This window comes from Mchenga conophoros, linkage group LG6 (assembly GCF_057382185.1).
Source record: "Mchenga conophoros isolate Kocher_MC1m ecotype Shallow Benthic linkage group LG6, M_conophoros_male_GT1.1, whole genome shotgun sequence".
Classification (NCBI taxonomy): domain Eukaryota; kingdom Metazoa; phylum Chordata; class Actinopteri; order Cichliformes; family Cichlidae; genus Mchenga; species Mchenga conophoros.
The window spans coordinates 41,165,372-41,187,801 of record NC_140531.1 but is presented as its reverse complement, the minus strand read 5'-3'; the positions used below and the strand labels follow the sequence as shown (position 1 = coordinate 41,187,801).

Sequence of the window (22,430 nt, the reverse complement as noted above, 5' to 3'; positions counted from 1 at the left end):
TATTTAGACCAAAATACTCAATTTTGCTCTACAAGGGCCTGATATCCACTTGTGAGGACATTATACTGCCACTGTTCTATCGAAGTTTTATATGAATATCCTCACATATGGCTCTCATTTTTCTTAGAAACAAAGATTAGGTAAAAAAAAAAAAAAAATCTGCCAATTCTTTGTTTTTACTTTCATCAGGTCCCAATCAGCCCAAATATCAAAGAGAAATTAAAAATGCATGCCGTGGAAGAGTTCGGGTCTTAGGAGGTTAAAACTGAATTTTATCCATGAAATATTTTTCTTGCAGAAAAAAAGATTAAAGAAAAATAGCTCCAGCAAATAAATAAGCATCAGTTTGTCTGACAGATTGTGGAATAAGAACAGGCTCTTACTAGTTTTTGTACAAACTTTTCCCCCATTTTTCCACTTTGGACTGAAAATGAAAAACCAATGACAGTCCACCCAAACACGTATTTTTACACGAAACAGGAAAAGAACAAACGTTGTTTCGGTTTATAAGAGTAGGAAATAAAAGGCCAATCTATCTCACTTTCAAAAAGGTTGTTTTTTATTTGTACTTTTTTGTTTGTTTGGTTTAAACTCAAATAGATCCGCGTCGATTGCAGTGATGCAATTTTGAGAAAGAAGGGAGGAGTCTGTGGGAGTGGTGATTTATTAATACCAACCACAGATCGTCCTCTGTGGAAAAAAATAGCAAGAAAATTTTCAGAAAGCTATCACAATGATAGTTATCTCAACAACAGATAAAAATAAATCAAGTCATATCTGATTTACTGAGTTACCTTTGGGGTTCAGCACTGAGCCCTAAAATCTTATGTACTTAGATTATATCTGCAGGGGTTTTAAAACTATTCAAATGTACTTTTGTTTTAGAACGTGCTGTTTAAAAGAGTAGATGCTGTAAGTTTCTGTCCATACTTTTGTTTATCAGTAATTTGTGCTCTTTGCATTTAATTCAATCCTTTTCTATATTTATTTTTATTGGCATTTTGGGTTGCTGCTGAAAATTGCCGAAATTTAGGGAAAAATATTAAAAATATAAGAACAAGGAGTCGCTCCCAGAAAAGTGAAAATGAACCCCAAATATCCCAGTGTTCATTGTCATTCAGGACGAAGAGTGTTTCTTTCTACTTAAAAGAGCCCCCCTGAGCTAAATCACTTGCTTTTAAAAGCATTCTAATATATGCATTACTTTTCCGTCCGTTGTCATTGTGTGTCCCCCGACTCGGCCATTTCCGCTGTCCCTTCGTATTACCCTTCAATGGAATTGTCCACACAACTCCCAATTCTTCTCTACTTTAGCACAATGTTCACGATACAGTACAAAGACGGCAGAAAATGGAGCACCGGACTCGGAATTCAATTACTCACGTCCTTCAGTGATGCTGGTTTCCAGGTGAATTAAGCCCGGCTCTTTGTCCAAACCCATTTTCGACCTGAAAGGCAGACGAATGTGTTTCAGGAACATCACTATTGGTCTTCTGCCTTCGGGCAGATGTCACCTATGGCAGCTGCTGTCTAACACGAGAGATTGCGTGTTGCAAAGTCAGACAAATTTATGACGACGGATAGGTTAAGTCAAGCACTATGACAGTCGTGCTTAACATCAGCAGGAGCTGGCTGCAGGAATTACCTCGTCTTTGTCTTCACTGTGAAAGGCAGCTTAACTTGTAAAGGGAAAAAGAGGGCCTCGGGTTTACTGTGCGATCTAAATGTTCAGAGTCCCCACAAGGTCCTTTTTCGCCCAGAAAAATGGAGGAAGATGTTTCCTGGCATCATTAGGAGAGGAAAAGCCATTGATTTTTCGCACTACAGTAGGGATGCCCGCAGATGGAATAGCATATAATCATTACGGCATTAAATATGTATTAAAAAGACTGGGGGATCAGAGGAGAAGCAAAGGCAGCACACACAGAGGGGAGAGAACGGGGGAGGTGGGGCGAGACGGGGGAGAGAAGCTGGGAAAGAGGCTGTGTCGACAGGTAGAGCGCACACACAAACGAGGAGGGAAATAAAGGGGAGTCTGTGTGAAGCAGACACAATGAGAGGCAGAGACCACTATATCGTTTAATCATTATTATACTTATTGGTAGTATTGGTAATTTCCCAGATGAAACGCAGCTGTGAATAGCATGGCCTAGTTATCTGAGCCACATTTCCATTTTCACTGAATAATCCATTCAGGTACCCAGGAGCAGTGTGAGACGGGCACAGAAGAAGTGGACGGTTTGTTTAAACTTGTGTATTTTCAGTGATGGCACACCTACAGCGGGGCGTCTGTGTGTATGACACTCGTCTGAACAGCTGTGTGGCCTCTGAAGCGACTCAGAACAGGCATGCATAAAAACGAGATGCAGCCGTCGCCTTGCAAAAGTATATCGCATACAGGCAGCTCTGCACGCTTTTCACATTTGTAATGTCACAGGCAAATTGCACACGTTAAGCTCACAAACTTATTAAATGTGGCCAAAGTTAGAACGGCGTGTGGCCAAGTGCTGCTCAGGTTTACCAAAACACGAAATGAGATTACACTCTTGGTGGCTATGTATATTACAGATATAAGCTCGCTCTGCAGCCTCATTACCACGACTACCACCACACCTACTGCACAGCGAGCGTCCCAAAATAGAACTCTGACAGCTTCTGCAGCATCAGCCCTTCAGGCTCCCTTCACTCCTGGCTGCCCAGCTCGTTACTACCCGACGGTTCCTCTGCAGTTAGTCGAGGTGAAAGCTTTTTGTTACGTGTTAGTTACAGCACAGAGGGCAGACGTGCTAGATAACATCGAGTTGGACAGCAACTGTGGGGCGGTGGCAGTGAGGCAGCGAGGGAAGGCCAGGGAACATTGTAACAATTATGAGAAGATGAAGCAATGCAGCAACGTTAAGATGACAACTTGTGTTGCTGGTTAAGGCCCGCTGAAAGAAATTAGTCGATTATTTCAGTTGATTTCATCTCAGTGGACGAGAAAACTTTCAGATTCACTCCAAACTGGTTCTGAAGCCTTTTTTCATGACTGAACTCGACGATCAGGCACGTCAGACACATGAATAAAGGAAATCTTAAAAACCTCTCTGGCTCATATTAAGTAACATTAACTATGTTATTATTGTGGTAACAAGAAGGTAAATAGTTATTATGCCAACATCAGGAACACGTTTATTGTTACTGGGATTTAGATAGGCTCGTTATTCGTTACTTCATGTGTTGCGTTCGACTTATTTCAGAAATCGGAACACGGACCTGGGAATAATGTCACACTCGAATAAACGGCGTTCTGGTTAGCCTCATCAGAGAATGCTGGATTCCAATATGGCGACGCCCTTGAAAACGGTTGGTGTTGCTAGCCCTCTACAAAAACAAATGACTACTAAACACATATGCAGCTTATCTGCAGTCTGGAGTTACCTACATCTTCCTACTCGGAAGGCAGAATTTCCGAGATCCAAGTACAATTGAAAGCACCACGACTGCAGTTTCTGTGTTGGACATAAAAAGCGCACGTGACACTGTGACGTAGGCTAGAATCCTGGCAGCAGTCGACGACGGTCCAGGCGTGGGATTTCTCTCGTGGAATTATGCACATTCAGTCAGGGAAGCAACACATTAATAAGAGCATTCTGAGTAAAACCAAAGTTACTTTCCCTAGTAACTAGTTACTTTGAAAGTAACGAGTAACTGAGTTCCTTTTGATAGAAGTAACTAGCAATGTAACTAAGTTACTAATTACTAAGTAACTTACCCAACACTGTTTATATAGCACCACATCACAAGGCCTCAAGGACTATTGTAGCTTTGGATTAATTCTATTTTTCTCAAAATGCCTCGACTACGTTACTTGAAAGTTGACTTTTTCTCACGTGACGATTTAAAAAAAAACAAAAAAACCTTTAAATCATGTACAGTCATGTAAAAAAGGTTTTTTTTTAAGGTTGTATGCATCCCTACAAATTCACAAAAACTACATCTCTGACTCTGCTCAGACATGCAAAACTGCCTGTGGGCAAACCACAAATCTTCAGACAAGACCAAAGTGGAGACGTTTGGCTGAAATGATGTGAGAGACTTAGAAAGTCACACAGAAAATGAACACTACAAGTTATTCCAGCTACAGCTGATTCTACAGGAGTCATGTAGTGCAATAGGACTGCAAAAAACGTTCCTTTTCAGATGATGGTGTGTCACCGTAACACAGAGGGCAGACAACATGCTTGAGCACAGTTGGACAGCAATTATATGGTTGGTGGGGGAGAGAAGGATTGTCACAATTTCACAGACATTAAACAATTGCTAAATATGGATGAGCTGCATGTTTTTCTCCTAGAATATGAAAAATGTTATCAGCTGGCTGGTTTGAAAAAAATAATATATTTTTCAAAATTTACAAACACTATAAATAAAGAAATATTCGGGCTCGGTTGGATGCGTTGTGCAAGCCAATGCTGTAATTTGTAAAGAACAAAAACCGTTCTGCATCATGGCTGATTTAGGAACTATCCTACACTATCGAGCGCACCATACGTACCAGTAGAAACGATTGGGAGCCACTCGCTCGTGCACCAGCTGCCACCTCCGTCCAAACTCCACCGAGCTGTAGAGCTGCAGAAAGACAACCAGACATGAGTATTTCGTCACGTGCATCTTAACACTTGCTGAAATTGACCGTTTTATATAACACTGGCCTTTTTCAGATCACGAGCTGTGTTTACTCTTTACTGTGGGTTTGTTTTCACACCTTGATTTATTCGTCAATTTAACAGCAGCAGCGTAACGAGGAGTGGGAGACGAGCTTTCTCACAATATCTCACACACATATTTGGCTCGAGTCGAAGGTATTAAATTAGATTAAAATTTACATAATATTCAAACACTGCAAATGAATAACATGGCTTAAAAACATCTAGCAGTGTAATCACTGTCTGTCTTCCCACACGGCTGTGCGTTACTAGAGAACTCTTACAGAGAATATTTTGCCATGAAGCCATTAACACAATGAAAAACACGATAAGAATGAAATGTGTAGGGTGCAGCTTTTCATACGCTACAGAAATGTGCCTCGCTGTAACAAGCCTGCAAACTGCAGCGACATATGAGGTATGAGGAGCCAAAGCGTAGTGGGTGGTCTCCATACAGACGTTATTCACTGGTGGGTAAATCGCTGGAAGCTGAGATTTTATCGTTTACACAGTAAGCAGAGAATACATGTGAAAATCTGTGTGTAATGCATCCAGATGTCCACAAAGGAGCCCCCGAGTGTCTCCGTTCATTCCAGACTCACATCCACTGAGAACTGAGAGACTTCAGCTTATTCAAGTTGTGTTCTTCAAGCAATTATGGAATTACTGAAAGACTAACTGACTAATTATCTGTCTTCAAGATACAACGTATTACACTGAATTTGTGATCTCGGCACACTGATATTCTAGATTTTGTTCATAAAGTTAATGATCTGTTCTTCAGGAATAACAGCAGTAATAATAACAGTGGTATCAGTGTGTGTTTGTATTTTTCTTTACAAATCCCCACTCGCCATGTGGGCGGTCTTTACCAGCAGAATACGTTCAAAACCTTTATGTTTATATATAAATATATGTGGTGGCTCCTAGAGACAAAACACGTACAAACTCCAAAACAGAGCTACCTAAGATCACTTAAATTAATTGAAAGCACATGTGTATTGTTTGTGTATTTATACACCAGCACTCATATATATTCAAATAATTTAAAAAAAAAGTTCATTTACCTGTTGCTACCACACATCACACTTATGTAGCCACTAAAGCTCAACACTGCACCTAGCATCCTGGAGCACTTCTGTTGTGTTTTGTACGTGATTTGAAGTTTGTATGTGCTTTGTCTCTCGGGGCCACCGTAAATATACTTTTATTTATTCACTCCACATAAAATGTAATAAATAAATCATATAATACAAAAACCAACTATTTACATTTAAACTTTTAACTATTTAAATGTTCAGCTTTTTCCTTTTAAACAAATTTAAAGTGAAACAACACAAAACACTGCAAACCACAACACAATTAAATATAAATTATAATATGAAAACAAAAAGAAGATGCATATTCTCTGTCATATGGGCCTGCATGAATAAACTTTCTGAATCCTTTATCATCTGCACCTGAAAATAGTTGTGGATGATTACTACCTTTCTAATGTGACGTTGTTGTCCCTGGCTCTCTCTCTCTCTCCCTCCCGCTCTGTTCCTGTGCTACTGACTGTAACTTCCGCCCCTCCCCCCTCTGCCCAGCGCAAAGCACAAGGCTCGCGTGCGGAGTGAAGCGGGAAAAAAGTGCGAGAGAGAGGGTGAGAGAAAAAAACCCCTATGGCTCCAAATAAGGAGTTCACCTCAAAGACCCGGCCCTAAGAGCCGTTTCGTTCGCAACCGACACATCACTAGTTTACAGACAGAAAGATGACAGGCGCACACACACATGCTACCACAAACATCAATAATGGGATTTTATTGTACCATACCGCTGTGTTAATCAAGAATCTATTTGCAAAAGGAAGTTATTAAAGTTCTAATTGTTAATTTGACTGTTTTTAATTTGTTTCTTGTTTTTTTCATATTCATATTTCACAATGATGTTTTTATAAGCTTTTTCATGACAGTAATGTTGTCTGGATGACGAGTTTGAGACGAGGGAAGTGATGGAAAACGGTGGGACTGCATAACTCATCAAGGAGGTGCTCATGTTTAGGGCGAAATTTATATTAGACATGCTTTTTTTGTAATACAGTCTTTTAAATCTATATTCTTTAGAATTATGTATAATGTAATGTATTATGTAGGATAACTGGATATAAAATGCTTAAATATTAATATTATGGAAAAACATCTCCCAACTAAGAAACATGTTTCTCATATTTACAAAATAAATGAGTCGTGCCAAAATACGGTTTATATTAAGGAGAACTGGTAATTAGAATTAAATGCTATAATCACTGATAATATATGGGAAGCAAAAGCTGTCACAAGGTATCTTATATACCTAATAAAGAACTATGCCCTTGGAGAAAATGTGGGGAAACAGCAGATTATTCACATATTTGTGGGGATTGTCCAATAATTCGAGGATTCTGGAAAAGAATCAAAGAAGAAACAGAAAATCCTACAAGTTAATCCTCCATTAAATTCAACCTTATTTCTTTTAGGAGTTATACCTAGAGAGGCATATAGCCCAGACAAAAAAAAAGAATCTACAGATACTCCTATTGATAGCTAAGAAAATGATAACTGTGAAATGGAAACAACCAAGCCCACCATTCATAACACAACGGAAACAGAGACTGAAAAGAGTTCACACAACGGAGTGAATGACAGTGAGCGTCCACCAGAGATGAAACTGTGTGACCAGAAACCTGGTGAATGAACAAGAATCCTGAATGTTGCACTATAAGGTTATAAACTCCCCTCATGATATTTTATTTTATTGATCTTGGTCTGTTTTTCTCTCTTCTGTGGTCCTTTATCAGAGAATGTTAACATTGTGTTTGTTTGTTATCACAAAAAATACTAAATTGAAAGTTCAAAAACATCAAATAAAATGTTTAAATATAACAGTTTGTAATATGATAATGAGTTGAATTCCTTTTTAAAATAGGCACAAAATATTATTTCATTAAATATTTCATAAAGGCTTTTAAAATCTATTTAATATTTTATGAAGTGGAAGCAGAAACGTCACAGTCAAATATCTGCAGACCTGTGCTTCTTACTGTACCATGAAAACTATGATTTTTTAAATCATTTTAATCCTACTCTGACTCTTTATGTGCTATTTGAAATCAAATGTAAAAAATCACATCAATCCATTTTTTGTTTGTTTGATGATTATGCAGGCATCTGCGTGCTGCTTGCTCAGTATATCAACAACCTTGACAGTCTTTTTGTCCCCAAACAACTGCATTCTCTGACAAATCCGTTTACTCTGTAGCTTACAGCTGGAATTTAATGAGCCATGAAGCTTATTTCAGTGTTTCAGGCTGGACCTTTTTCCATTTTAAGCATGGCCAGCCATGCAGAATGTGTAAACAATCATTTATTAGTGGATAACAGAAATGTGACTCTGTTTGTTTATATTCATTTATTTTCTAATTGCATATATTTACTCTGTGCTGAAGGGTAGCATGGAGGCCTGCATTCAAAAAACATCCCTGAGACCGTGTCTTGATAGATTATTACTGATGTCAAATCAATGACTGTATTCTGTTTTTTAAAAAAAGTTTTACTAATTACTCTCTAATAGCATTTCACTTTAAAAGCCTTAATTATATGACTATATTGCTCAATATCTTTAAATAAAAAAAAAAACAGCTAAACACTCAGCATGATGGTGACTGTAGAAAGCAGTGGGGCTTCTGAGACACGAAGCTTACCTGCCTCATCCTAAGTATATGCAAACTATATATTCACTATCGCATCTGGTTCGTGCGCATTCGCGTGTCGAACAGCGACGAGACAAATGGCAAACAGCACGGCTGATAAGATTTCCATGACATCTATGCAACGCTGTGCTAAGCAAATGCCAGAGAAAGGAAGTGGGAGGGGGCAGGAAATCACTCTGACTAATTACCCTCCTACAGCAAGTTAGTATGTAGCCAAGCAAGTGACAGCAACTGTTAAGTTGGGTGCAGGGGGTTGACGCAGTCTTTACAACCTCCAAAAGGTCTCTTAGTCAAGAAATTCAACAGCACTGCCAAAAAGGAGGTGAGCAGATTGAAAGAGAAGCACTTTAGGGTGGAGATAATGCATGTGGGTGGGAGCACAGCTGGGTGGGGGAGGCAGCGAGTGTAAGTGCAAGAAAGGGGGGGGTTGAGCAAGTCCTGACACCTGACATACAGCGAGCAAAGAAATGGTACAGAAGCAGAGCATGAAGTTTTAATATACTGTTTACTACATCATCTGCTGGGTGATGCAAGGTAGGACATCACCTGACAGCGCCGCGTTGGTGCTGTTCCTGTGACATCATGTGTCGCTCCACCACCATCAGTGACCGCGCCCCGGCTTTGCTTTCGACACATAATTACCTTTATGAAAGGACGGGTTTTAACCACAAACACGGGCTCTTCTTGAACCCAAGCCTCATAAAATGGGACTAAAATCTGAAAATTAAAACCAAAACCAAAAATGCTGAAAAATGCTGATGTTTAATAACAAAGAATCACAGATCTGCAGAGTGTGCTCTTTGCTGTTGTGCGGCAGCAATACCACATGCAGAGATAGACTGTGTCGGTTCCTCCTTTGCTGCTAAACAGCCCCGACCCATTACGGCATGAATCCAGTAGATCCTTTTTATCATTTCAGGACCACGGAGAGCACACATGACTGTGTTTTTTTGTGGTGGACAAATTCAGCTGTGTGCACGCTGACACTATGTGACATATACATTTCCAGTTGGTTTTATCCCTTTAAGTACTGTAAGCTTTCTTAGTACAACAGTGCCACAGAACGTGACAATAGAAAACTGTCGTATGGCTTGCAGTACTACATTTGAACCTGACAACCGTTTCCTTCATAATAACTCTACATGTGTATGGCCTATATGTCTATAGTTATATGCTTTCCTGATTCCAATTAACAAGCGGTGCCTGTCCTGTTGATCTGCAGCTGAATATCTCTTAGTTTGCAACCTTGTGCTAAATTGCACAGCTCTTGGCAGACGAGGTGTGTCATGTTGAAATGAACTGACCTGTTTAGAAAAACAGAAAAGGTGGTTTGGTCAATCATCCATAAACCTACCCACACCTATCAGCAGCACATGGGATTTGCACTCACACCCTATTTAGTAAATCTGTCCCTACAACTGATAGGCTAACTGTGTGTGTGTGTGTGTGTGTGTGTGTGTGTGTGTGTGTGTGTGTGTGTGTGTGTGTGTGTGCATTGTGCGCATTGGAAGCATCAGTAAGAGCGTGATTTACTTTCATTGTAAAAGAGACAGGCAAGTTCACCCACACTCTGTACATCCACATATCCACGCGTCCACAACAAAGGAGGATCCCTTCATTATTCATCATAGCTGAAATATTAGACCCAAATGGGCTGAGCTGCAAGAAAAGCATTTTTATTAATGCAGACGGTCATTTTAAAATGTCTATAAATTCCACCTCTTTTTGTTTCTGCCTCAGACATACAGCTACTTTCTCCCCACACTGCTTCCTACATTAGATGAGTCAGTGTTTTCTCCAATCTCTAATTTTCAGTTTGTGTGCTAATAAAATGATGACTGAGAAAAAAAGTCAGTGTCAATACTGAGGCTTAGTTCATAGTTATTTCAGTGTAGCTTTCTCTTTTTTTGACAGTTCTTTAGAAACTCGAGAACTTTAGACGGAAATGAGGAGCTGAATGAATTCACAGCAGAGAGTTCACTCCGCTCGTCAAATTGGGTCAATAAAACACAAAAACCTTGGCTCCCCCCGACGGATCGTTAGTAAGTTCAGAGTCTGAACAAAGCTACCGTGTGCTTTAATACAGCTCAGATTAAGTCAAAGCTGTTTCATTTCAAAAGAACAGAAACAGTCATAAGCATGATAGAGGTCAGAGGTCACGAGTTCAGCTTCTACCACACGCACAAATTCCCTGGAAATGATTTATTTCTTTTATTTTATTACCAATACAAAAATGGTTTCAGGTGCACTTTCAGAGCTTGACTGAAGAACAAATCATACATACTGAGAAAATGTAAAAAGAAAAAAGACTCTTTGAACATCTGGGTCACCAGTTGGTTTGAACTTCATATCTGTACGTTTTAAACCAAGTTCAGTTTACTTATCTCAAAATTCAAACGCCGTGAGACTCTCAGTATGTTGTCTGTGGCTTAAAAGAACCCAATAAGCTAAACAACCTACAAAGAGATAAACAACTAAAGAAATCCTCCATATATAGAGCTAATACCACCTGTGAATTATTTAAGTTCAGCAAATGTGCTGAATAAATAAACGGGTTGAGGATGAACAGGTGTTTGTTTGTTTATAAAAACAGAAATGGCAAATCAACAGACTCCACCTTGTTTTATAAATGCAACATGTTTATGAGGTTTTCAAAATACATTTTCTATGAATTAATATCACTAACAGTGAGACTGCGCCCACTGAAGTTTTAAAGTGGCTCATTCTCCTCATGAGAAGCCTCGTTTTAGCCATGCTGGAGGTGTATTATAAAGTCTGGCTTCATATGTGGTGGCATCATTTTGAAATGCAGTGCATTCAAACCAGGTGACTTGTTAACAGCTAAGATGCTTAAGAGATTTAAAGGAATTTCTCAACCTAAAACCGCTCGTTACGTAGCTGCAGGCCCGCGTGAGCTGAGCTGTGTGGGTTCTGGATTATTGGGTTGGTGCATTTTAACTTCTGAATCACTTATCCGTGAACATGGTTCTTTAAACAGCACACAGCTGCAGTGTATGGAAGCCCACTTCCACCAAGAGGAAGAAAAAAGGATTCTCTGGGTTGAATATAGCAAAAGGAAATTAATTTAAGGACTGGGCCTTCCATAGAGGGCTTGTTTGTTGTCTTAGTGTTGCTTGTCTAGTGAGTGCTGTCAGTCTTTTTCAGAATAACTTGGCATTTCTCAAGGCTAAAGTACTGTCCCTGTTAAAAACAGAGGACTATATTATATGCCATTTTGAATTTCTCCACATTTGCAAACAATGACTGGTCACATAAAACAAGAAGGCTCGAAGCTGATATCATGTTATTTGCTATCTTGATGTCTTTGTGACACTGGCCTTTGCCTGCAGAGGTAAAGTCAGAAGATGAGCCAGACTTTTTCAAAGTGAACTTCAGCATACACGTCTGACTAAAAGCATCATAATTCCCATCTTTCTCCTGTTCTCCTGGTGAAACGGGCTTCCACGCCAGTTTTAATATTACTATCCTCACTTATCCTCTTCCCTCTCAAGTGAAACTCGTGAACTCTGACCCGTGCTTGAGCTAAACTCTTGTGTAACAGGTTTATCCGTCTTGCTCCTGGCCACTGTAATCCTGCCCTCATTGTTGCTTATCTTACTTAACGCTCTTTTGATTCCTTTTGAACAACTGGCCACTGAACTCGCCTCAGCCGTTCTCTCACCTTCTGGTCATGGCTGTAGGCGAGAATCCAGTCCTCCTGCTCAGGGTGGAAGAGAAGGCTGAGGATGTAGAAATTCAGCCGGTACTTCTGGTAGGTGGCTCCTTCATCAGAGCTGATCAGAAGGCTACTCTCTATCTCCGGATCGGTTAGCAGCATGATCTGAAAATGTCACAAAGATGAAAGATTAGGGACACTGCAAGCAGGCTGAGAAAACAGCTCACAAAACAGCAGCAGTAACAGCTAGCCCAAACAGAGCAGAAAGACAGGCCAGCGGAGGATAGCCTACAGTGAAACATTTGTGCATCAAAATGCAAGCGTGTGAGTTTTCTTCTTTGATTGTGCTGAATTATTTGTCGCTTTTCTTCCAATTCACCCACTTGTAAAAGACAAATACACAGAGACAAGTCAATCAGAACTGATTACCATATCTGAGATATAAAGCATATTATTACCAGTGAGGCTGCAGATTAGCATATAAAAACTTGTCATCCACAGTCAGTTTTCCACTGATGATACCATATCGCGAAAAATAATTTGTATCTGTTAGGTTTGATGATATAATCAGTATGATACATCTTGCAGCAAATGGGTGTGTGTAACAGCAGCAGCGTGCACCCGCTGTTTGTCTCTGTCTTCATGCTCACTGCCTATGCTCAGTCAGGCCTTAAGAGCTTTGATTTCCCATGAGCTTCTTTCTCTTCTTAGAGGTCCAACTTTTCTTTTGCCGAATTCTGGCACAGCCCCCAGAAAAAGGACAAAAAAACACCGTCCAAAATTCCTGCTTATTATCAGATGCAAATATAATTGAATCGGTGGACCTCAACCGCCATAAGTACTGTCAGCATCAGGAGTAGCAGTAAAGTAGCAGTTTGCTGAGGTCAGACACTAGAAGGTGTTTGTGAGTAAAACACAAGCAAAAAACAACCATCAGAACTCTGGTTTAAACGTCAGGACAGTTCTGACCACGATAATCAATCCACCCATCAGTCCATCCATCACTTATCCTGGTCAGGTGATGTGTTGGGTTAGCAGTCTATGCTGAGACGCCCATAGCTCCCTGCCCTCAGTGAGATCTACGTCTCCTCCCAGTTGGACATGCTCAAAAAAGTGACTCCACTCTGAGCTACTCCTGAATTTGTCTTCTCACAATATCTACAACGCTCAGCTATGATAGTCAGGGTGGGGGAACTCATTATTACAGTTCCACTAAGCATGGTATGAATATCACATTCTGGACTTGCAAATTTACATTTGGATGTCAATTAGGTGACAATTCCATATAAAGGGGTAGATGTGAACCTAAACCTATCCCTAACCAGTTGGCCGACAGCTTCACGGATTTTAAGATGTTAAAGAACGCAAACACCGACTTAAGGGGCAAAATGTGCTGTAAATGTTTTAGAGGAAGCACTGCTTCAGCATCCATTTCTGGAAAGGGTTTAATTTCCACAGGACATGAGAAAAACATCCCCTCTGTTCTCCTACTGTCCTGTCAAGGCTGGAGGGAAAGGGATTTGTTACAAATGTGTTACTGTGTACCACAGGCAATAGGCTTGCAGAGGAGCTCCAAGAGCCCTGGTAAATTTTACACTACATACAGGCTGTACTGGCTGAAAAAGTGACGAATATAGTTTTATTAGCTGAAAATATTAATCTAAAAGTTTTAGGATCGAACATTAGGAGACAGTAAAGCACAGTGTTCCTGGCAGAATACAAATACAGCAATATCTGGGAAGTATATGAAAAAAGTTTGCAGGATAAGACAGAAAATGCTGAGCTGCTGAAAGTTCTCGAAGAAGAAAAAGATAAGTGTGTTTAATGTGATCACAGTTCACAGACACTCTTTCAGGTACCTATAGATATATAAGTATAGGTACTGTAAGACTAGAATGTTTGTCGCGTTGCTATTTTGCTCAGTGCTGTTTCTGTTGGTCAGTGTTATTAATGACAGGTTTCCAAACTAAGAACCTAAAACAGTCCAATGGGAAAACTGAAAGTTCACTTATGTGCATGATGATCATTTTACCTTCAATATTAGAGCATTATTACTGAATGTTTTGGAGTTTAAGTTCTATCGTTAACAGTGTCATATATTTCTACTGTCCTATCCTAATGGTTGCCTTGTGTTTATAAGCTTTTATCCATCCTCTCTATGGTCTGAGTCTTTTTGGTGACTAAGAATATATAAGGTAGTATATAAGGCAGAGTTTGACTCCTTTTGTCAGCCCAATCTTATTTGTCGAGTTTCATAACTGTGAAAGCCTAGCTCTGTTTTTTCTCAATTACAGGCTGTTAAAAGTGCCAAAGCTCTCGCAACGTTTCTGATGACAACGTGTCGATAAAAGCAGTCGTGTAAAGTTGTATAAAGAAAAGTCCCCGTGTCTTACATTAGGTTTAAAGATGGCCTTTAGCATGACAATCTCCGTGTGGCCATTATGTCACCAGACAGCCGAGAGAATGAGAAGACACACTGCTCTCACAGTCAATATCCGTCTCGGTGTGGCAGCGTGCGGTCGAGTGTTTCTGTTCACTCATGCCGGTGAGTCATTTGTCAGCACTTGCTCGGGCAACAGCAGCCGTGGTAGGCAGGCCCACTAACACCAGTTCATCAATCACAGAAGGCAGATATAATGTTACATACGTGAGCCACATGCTAACCAATCCAATCAAACGCACTCAAATGCTGTCTGAACTACAAACCCCAATTAAGGGTTTTCTCATTCCCTGGAACAGCGACGCAGGTCCAATAACAGACAACTTTATAATTGCTGTTGTGTTTGTGGTGAGTGGAGGATTACAGGAACATTAAACACTGTTGGCATGCTTGCAGAAATGTGTAATCCACTAGTATACATCAAAATATGGAGATCAATACAGCCTGTTACAATGTGTAAATACAATATGGTAATTACTACAGCTATGATGCATGGCTCTGTTCTGGGGGGGGGGGGTTCCCCCCGCTTTGCTCTCTTGTATTAAAAAAAAGACCACTTCATTAACCTTTTCAGACACGGACAAATAATGGATGATGCTGTCAGACAGACACCACAACATGAAAAAAAAAGATTCTTGTAGCGTAATGTTGTTTAGCTCCACAAAGTGAGGGTGTGAAAATAGCTTGGTTTTGCCTTGTTTGCATTCACTCGCTCCACGTGCAGCATCCCAGCATGCAAAAGAGGCTCGACATAAAACTTCTGCATGTAGAGGTTCACACGAGCTCTCATGAATTCATTTTGTGTGGGCTCCTCCCAGCGCAGAAAGCTAACACATGCATGAACGGACTGAATACAGATACTGGATTCCACACTCTTATACAAAGAAGAAATGGCAGAGACAATGCAGCTAATAAATGTTACATTTTAGACAAAGAGCAAAGAAACTTGTCAGATGAGAAAATGTTGCATCCTTTTCGAACGCATTTCAGGTGTAGGCTGTGGCCTTTTCTCATTCTCACTCATTATAATGAGTAAGCTCCACTAATGAATATTTTTAATAAAAGCAATGGCTGACATGATTCAGAGACAAACCTGTAAATGCACCTAATGTGGCTTTTAGCCTCTTTTTGCTGAGGGGCTTGGTTTTTAGAGGGACTCGGGTAATGTTTGCTTAAACCTAACTTTGCCTTTAGCTGCAAGAAGCTGCTGTTTTGTACAAAATTTTTGTACAAAATTTTTAAGAAATCTAAATTTATCTGGTGCACGGACAAAAGATTAGTGCTGAGTATGGAGGAGGGTGAAGATTTTACTTGCAGTCCTCAGATGGAAAGAAGACTGAATCTGAATCTTTCTCAACTTTGGGATAGATTAAGTATATCTTGTCTTTTTACTTAATGTCTGTGTCAAAAATGATAATTGTAATCAGTGAGGTCTAAATATTCCATTTCAAATATTCAATTAAATTCAACTATATCTAGGTGTTTTTTTGGGTTTTTTTTTCTCCTGTTAACAAACCCAACCATCCATCCATGACGGCATGACAGTTCAACACATTCTGATCCCAGTGCATCAAATACTGCTGCTCATATCCTGTCTTCCTCCTCTCTCCCCAACCGGTCGCAGCAGATGGCCGCCCCTCCCTGAGCCTGGTTCTGCTGGAGGTTTCTTCCTGTTAAAAGGGAGTTTTTCCTTCCCACTGTCGCCAAAGCGCTGCTCATAGGGGGTCATATGGTTGTTGGGTTTTCTCTGTGTGTATTATTGTAGGGTCGACCTTACAATATGAAGCGCCTTGAGGCGACTGTTGTTGTGATTTGGCGCTGTATAAATAAAACTGAATTGAATTCATAGAGTCCCATATGCCACATTGCTGGATCTCTAAGTGCTTAGAGGTTCTTAGGTTTTTCAGCCATGAGACACGGTTCATGTCCGGATTTGGTAGTTTCATATCTTGGATTTTCTTTCCTTGGCTTTCACTTGCCTAATTTGATTTCCACCAGCTGATTACCTTCATTTCCTCGTTTTTTTTTGCAGTTGTATATATGCTGTTGGCATCACATTTAAATGTATGCATTGGAAAGTGATTCTAAAGGTTGTTTAAGTACAGTTGAGAAGACAGAAGCAAACAGGCTGGAAAGAAGCACAGTTTGCTTAAAGCTTAGCTAAATTTTGTGGCTTTACAAAAAAGCGTCTCAATGTCAGCAGAAACCCCACAATTGTCCCAGCTTGGCACTTAAAAATGTATTCTTCATCACTGAAATGGTGTTTTAACAAAATGATTGCAGTTTCAAAGGACAGTGAATATCCATCCATGAAAAAGACTGAAGATTTTTAGATTTTCTTTTTTATGTCTCAGCTCACTGCTGAGTGTTGAAGTGCTATTCAGCTGTCGTGTTTAATACTCCTACTGCAGAAAACAACAGTCAAACTCGGGGTATTACTTTCAAACAGATCTGTGGCGTCACATTTGTAATCAGTAATATAAACAGAACTTTAATAATGGTGCAGTAATGAACCCACAGTAATCAAATTCAAAGTCACAGATTAACATGTAGTGCCCTTCTGAGCACTGAACAGTCTGGTCACAATGCTTAGGAACTTTGCCCTAAAACTTTTCTTATCAGCACTCACACTCTGTGTGTGTGACTGTGTGTGTGTGTGTGTGTGTGTGTGTGTGTGTGTGTGTGTGTGTGTGTGTGTGTGTGTGTATGAGGCCAAAAAGGTTGAATATGACAAAGGTTAATGAAGCATGTTTGTGACTGCTGGAGGACGTTTATGTGTAAGGAGTGTAATCCACCACTGCAGCAGCATAAATACTCTGTAAGAGAATATTAATAAAATTAGCTTCATATTTTCCATTTCATATATTCAGCCTGTAATTGGATACCAACTCCTCTCAATAAATCTATGACTAATTTCTTGCAATACTCAGCAATAAATAGTGTTCGTTGCTGAGACTTTAAGCAGGTCCAGATCGGGAAAGCAGAGGAACAAAAGAAACAACCTGAGATTTATTCTTTCTCTGGGGAAACTCAATTTTCGAGCTTTGGGGATGATTTTTTTTTTTAACTTTTATTGCCAAAAATAACAAGGCAATTCACATCAACAACATGACCTGAGACCAAATCTGCAGCATATAATGGTGAGGCTTATTCAAAAACTTAATTTAAAAGAAAAAAACATATATACACATATACATGCATACATACATACATACCAATACCTAAGCACAGATGTAACAATGTTAAGGCTTGAGTGTCCATCCATCCATCCATTCGCTTCCGCTTATCCTTTTTCAGGGTCGCGGGGGGCGCTGGAGCCTATCCCAGCTGTCATAGGGCGAGAGGCAGGGTACACCCTGGACAGGTCGCCAGTCTGTCGCAGGGCCAACATACAGGGACAGACAACCATTCGCACTCACTTTCATTCGCACATTCACACCTAGTGACAATTTGGGTTATCCAATTAACCTATCCCCACTAAGTGCATGTCTTTGGACGGTGGGAGGAAGCCGGAGTACCCGGAGGGAACCCACGCAAACACGGGGAGAACATGCAAACTCCACACAGAAAGACCCCGGCCCAGATATAAACCTAGTGGGAGTATCCCCCCACAGAGGGACAAAAGGACCCCCTGATGATCCTCTAATCACCTGAGCCAAGGTGGGAAACTGGGCGTGGGTCCCAATCAGGCAGAGTTTCGGGTGAGTTCATTGTGAAACCTGGCCCCACCTTATCATGCGAATTCCTGAGGTCAGATGGCCCAGGATGTGAGTGGGCGTTAAGGCGTCTGGGAAGGGATCTCAAAACTGGATTATAGATGGCAGAGAGTTGGTGTCGTAAACCACCGCCTCTGTTCAAAGATGGTCGCTCACAGTGGACAAAGATGCTTCTTTTCACTCCTCTTTCAAACCATCTGTCCTCTCTGTCCAAAATGTGAACATTGGCATCCTCGAAAGAGTGACCTTTGACCTTAAGATGCAGATGGACTGCTGAGTCTTGTCCTGTGGAGGTGGCTCTTCTGTGTTGTGCTGTGCTTCAAGCAACTTAAAGAAGTCCAGACACTCCAGACACACACGGACCAGTACCTCCTGTTCGACCCTCTGGAACACAAACTTGGAGTAATTAGGACCCTACACCACCGGGCAGAACATGTTCCCTCTAAGCCTGAAGGGAAAAAGCAGGAACACACACATGTAAAGGAAGCACTCAAAACGTGCGGCTATCCTAAATGGGTGTTCTTAAAGTCAGCAAAGAGGCACAGAAAAGAAGACCAGACACCAGCGAGGGAGGATAAGAAGGACAGACGCAACAACATTGTCATCCCCTATGTAGCCGGTGTATCAGAAAAACTCAGGAGAGTTTTCTCCAAGCATGACATCCCGGTGTATTTCAGACCCAGCAACACACTCAGACACAAACTGGTTCACCCGAAAGACAAAGCGCCAAAACACAAACTTAACAATGTGGTGTATGCTGTACAGTGCAGCGAGGAATGCCCAGACCTCTACATCGGAGAGACCAAACAGCCACTTCACAAGCGCATGGCACAACACAGAAGAGCCACCTCCACAGGACAAGACTCAGCAGTCCATCTGCATCTTAAGGATAAAGGACACTCTTTCGAGGATGCCAATGTTCACATTTTGGACAGAGAGGACAGATGGTTTGAAAGAGGAGTGAAAGAAGCATCTATGTCCACTGTGAGCGACCATCTTTGAACAGAGGCGGTGGTTTACGACACCAACTCTCTGCCATCTATAATCCAGTTTTGAGATCCCTTCCCAGACGCCTTAACGCCCACTCACATCCTGGGCCATCTGACCTCAGGAATTCGCATGATAAGGTGGGGCCAGGTTTCACAATGAACTCACCCGAAACTCTGCCTGATTGGGACCCACGCCCAGTTTCCCACCTTGGCTCAGGTGATTAGAGGATCATCAGGGGGTCCTTTTGTCCCTCTGTGGGGGGATACTCCCACTAGGTTTATATCTGGGACTCTCCACCATTTGACCTTGGAACTGAAGAAGCTTCTCGGATGAGAGGTGAAATGTCTTCAAGTAACTTAAAGAAGTCCAGACGCTTTTCTTTGCAAGCTCCTTTGACTACGATGACCTGGATGACTGAGAACCTTCACAGACATATTGTAGTTGAGCTGTTATCGGTTCCATCGTATAGACATGTCTAGTTTTCAGAAGCCACTGGGCAACTGTGGGTGTTTCTGGTTTGAGCCAGTGATGCAGGAGAAAGTGCTGCTCATAGAAGAAACCATCAGGAAAGATATCCAACAAAAAGATCAGAGGATCCATTGGGAGGTTGACTGACAATATGTTTTGTATAATGTTCTTGACATCCATCCAGTACTGTTGTATGTAAACACAGTTTACATACACAAACATTTACATTCACAAACCCACACCCTCTCCAACATTTATCACTGACGCTACTTTTGGATAGAAAGGTTTTCAGTGGAGTTCTAAAAAAATCTTAATTTAACCTTCCAGTCAAATTCCTTCCACATTTGACTCCCCACCCCTCTATGGCAGCCACAACAGACACCCTCCCATGTGACATCATCCAACATTATATTGAGCTCCATTTCCCATTGTTGTTTTATATGATAGGTATTATCAGACATGTCAACCAGCAGTTTCTGGTAGATCAAAGACACTTGGTTTTTCAATGTACCCGACTTTTCAAGCAGTTTTATAAAATGGTTTTCCAACCCGATTGGTTCTCTTCTAATATTGTCCCAGTCTTTATGCTTTGTAATGTAGTCCCTTAACTGTAAGTATCTATAATGGTCCCCTGGGGATAAAACATATTTCGCCCTTAGCTGGGCAAAACGTTTAAGAGTATTCTTTTCAAACAGCTGATTGACTGTAATCAATCCTTTCTCCGCCCACCTCAACATTTCCATTTATGGGAACTGCTCGAGACATGGTCAAATTCCCTTTTAACATTTTTAACACTTGGTTCCAAATCTTTACGGTATGCTTGACCCATGGGTTAGTTATTTTAATCTTTTTCCGTGATTGTGGGTTGAGAAATGGGAGACTCCGAAGGGAGATACCTGGTAATGAATACTCTTCCATAGATACCCACTGCATTTCTGAATCACGAATAATCCAGGCAGCCATTGATTTTAATTGAGCTGCCCAATAATACATTCTGAAGTTAGGCAATTTGAGGCCCCCTTTTTCCTTTCCAGACATTAACATTTTGAGTCTGACCCTTGGTCGTTTATTCTGTCAGATAAATTTAGATGTAATGCGTTCTAATAATTTGAATGCAGACTGTGGGATCAAAATGGGTAGGTGCTGAAATAGGAATAATAGGTGTGGAAGAATATTCATCCTTATACATTCAATCCTCCCCATAAAAGTGAGTGGGAGTAGGTTCCATCTGTCCAAGTCCCTCCTAATCTCCTTGAACAACCGATCATAATTGAGTGCAAGTAGCTGATTGGTTTTAGGAGTAATAATTACCCCCAAGTATCTGAAGCCCTGTTTGGAGCGTCTAAAAGATACAAGATGATCTAGCTGTGTGGGCCAGTTGCCAACAATCATTAACGCCTCAGATTTATTTGTATTTATTTTATAACCTGACACTGTACCATAATCTTTAAGGTTGCTCAGAAGAGCTGGGACAGAGGTGACCGGATTCTCTAAAAATAGCAGAATATCATCTGCGAAAAGTGACAGCTTATGTTGTGTATTGGTTTCATCTCTAATTCCTTGTATGAGAGGGTTGGATCTGATCAGTTCAGCTAACGGTTCAATACTAAGAGCAAATAAGGACGGCGATAACACTTCACCCTGTCTAGTGCCACCGCCTAGAGAGAAGAAGTCGGAGCAGTGACCATTAACCCTTACCCGAGACCTGGGATTTTTATATAGTGTTTGGACCCATGAGATAAAAGTCTCATTAAAGCCCATATGCCTGAGAGTCTGTTGCAGGAAGTCCCAATCTACCCGGTCAAAGGCCTTTTCTGCATCCAGGCTCAAGAACATTGAAGAGGTGTCCCTTTCCTGTGCCATAATCTGAAGATTGAGGGCCCTTCTAACATTATCTGAACCTTGCCTATGGAAAATAAAACCTGTTTGGTCAGGTTTCACTAGTGTTTTTGAATTCTATTTGCAATAATGGCTGTAAGAATTTTTAAATCAACACAAAGCAAGCTGAGTAAAGTCGGGTCCTTGCTTTCTTTATGGATGACACTAATAATAGCTTCAGACCATGACTGGGGGGGGATCACCTTTAAATAATGCATAATTATAAACTTTGCATAATATCTGCTCTGTAAAATCTTTTTCTTGGGGTGGAACTGGCGCCACACATCCACTAGGCCCAATTCTTTAATCATTATATTTAAACTACAAGATTTTTTGGATTTGGGGCCATTGTGTGCCGGGAGTCTGTCGACAGCTGCTTTCAAAGTACAATTGAAATCACCTCCCACCAAGATCATTCCTTCAGATTTTTCTGCTCTTAATGATGCAATATTCTTGAAGAAATTTGGACAGTCCTCGTTTGGTGCATATAAATTTAGTAAAGTAATTTTAGACCTCCCTACAGAGCTAATCACCATCACATAGCGCCCTTCCCTATCTGCAAATGTATTTTCATGGTGGAAATATGTTGACCTGCTAACAAGAATTGCAACTCCTCTTTTTCTCCCATCCTGATAAGTAGAGCTATATTGTTGTTCAACCCACTCTCTCCCCAACTTCCTGTGTTCCCTTTCAGAGAGGTGAGTCTCCTGGAGCATTGCTATGGAGCACCTAAAGTTTTTCATTTGGTTCAGTACCTTTTTCCTTTTAATTGGACTATTCAAACCCTTTACGTTATACAAAACACAAATTAGATCTTTCATATCTTAGACTCATATCCTATACA

The 22,430-nt window shown here is 40.7% G+C and overlaps 1 protein-coding gene across 7 annotated transcripts in view; it reads right to left on the bottom strand.

The window, feature by feature from the left end:
• Positions 1 to 22,430, bottom strand: part of sorcs1 (sortilin-related VPS10 domain containing receptor 1) — a 202,512-nt gene that overhangs the window by 49,227 nt on the left and 130,855 nt on the right. For all 7 annotated transcript variants that reach the window (XR_014892807.1, XR_014892808.1, XM_085278114.1 and 4 more), the window contains exons 4-6: positions 12,101 to 12,259; positions 4,538 to 4,611; positions 1,384 to 1,448 (exon numbers count right to left, since the gene is read on the bottom strand). Coding sequence is in view for 5 of the 7 variants with exons in the window: in XM_085278114.1 (XP_085134240.1) it covers positions 1,384 to 1,448; positions 4,538 to 4,611; positions 12,101 to 12,259 (298 nt within the window). In the remaining 2 variants the exon portion in view is untranslated. The remainder of the gene's footprint in view (positions 1 to 1,383; positions 1,449 to 4,537; positions 4,612 to 12,100; positions 12,260 to 22,430) is intronic.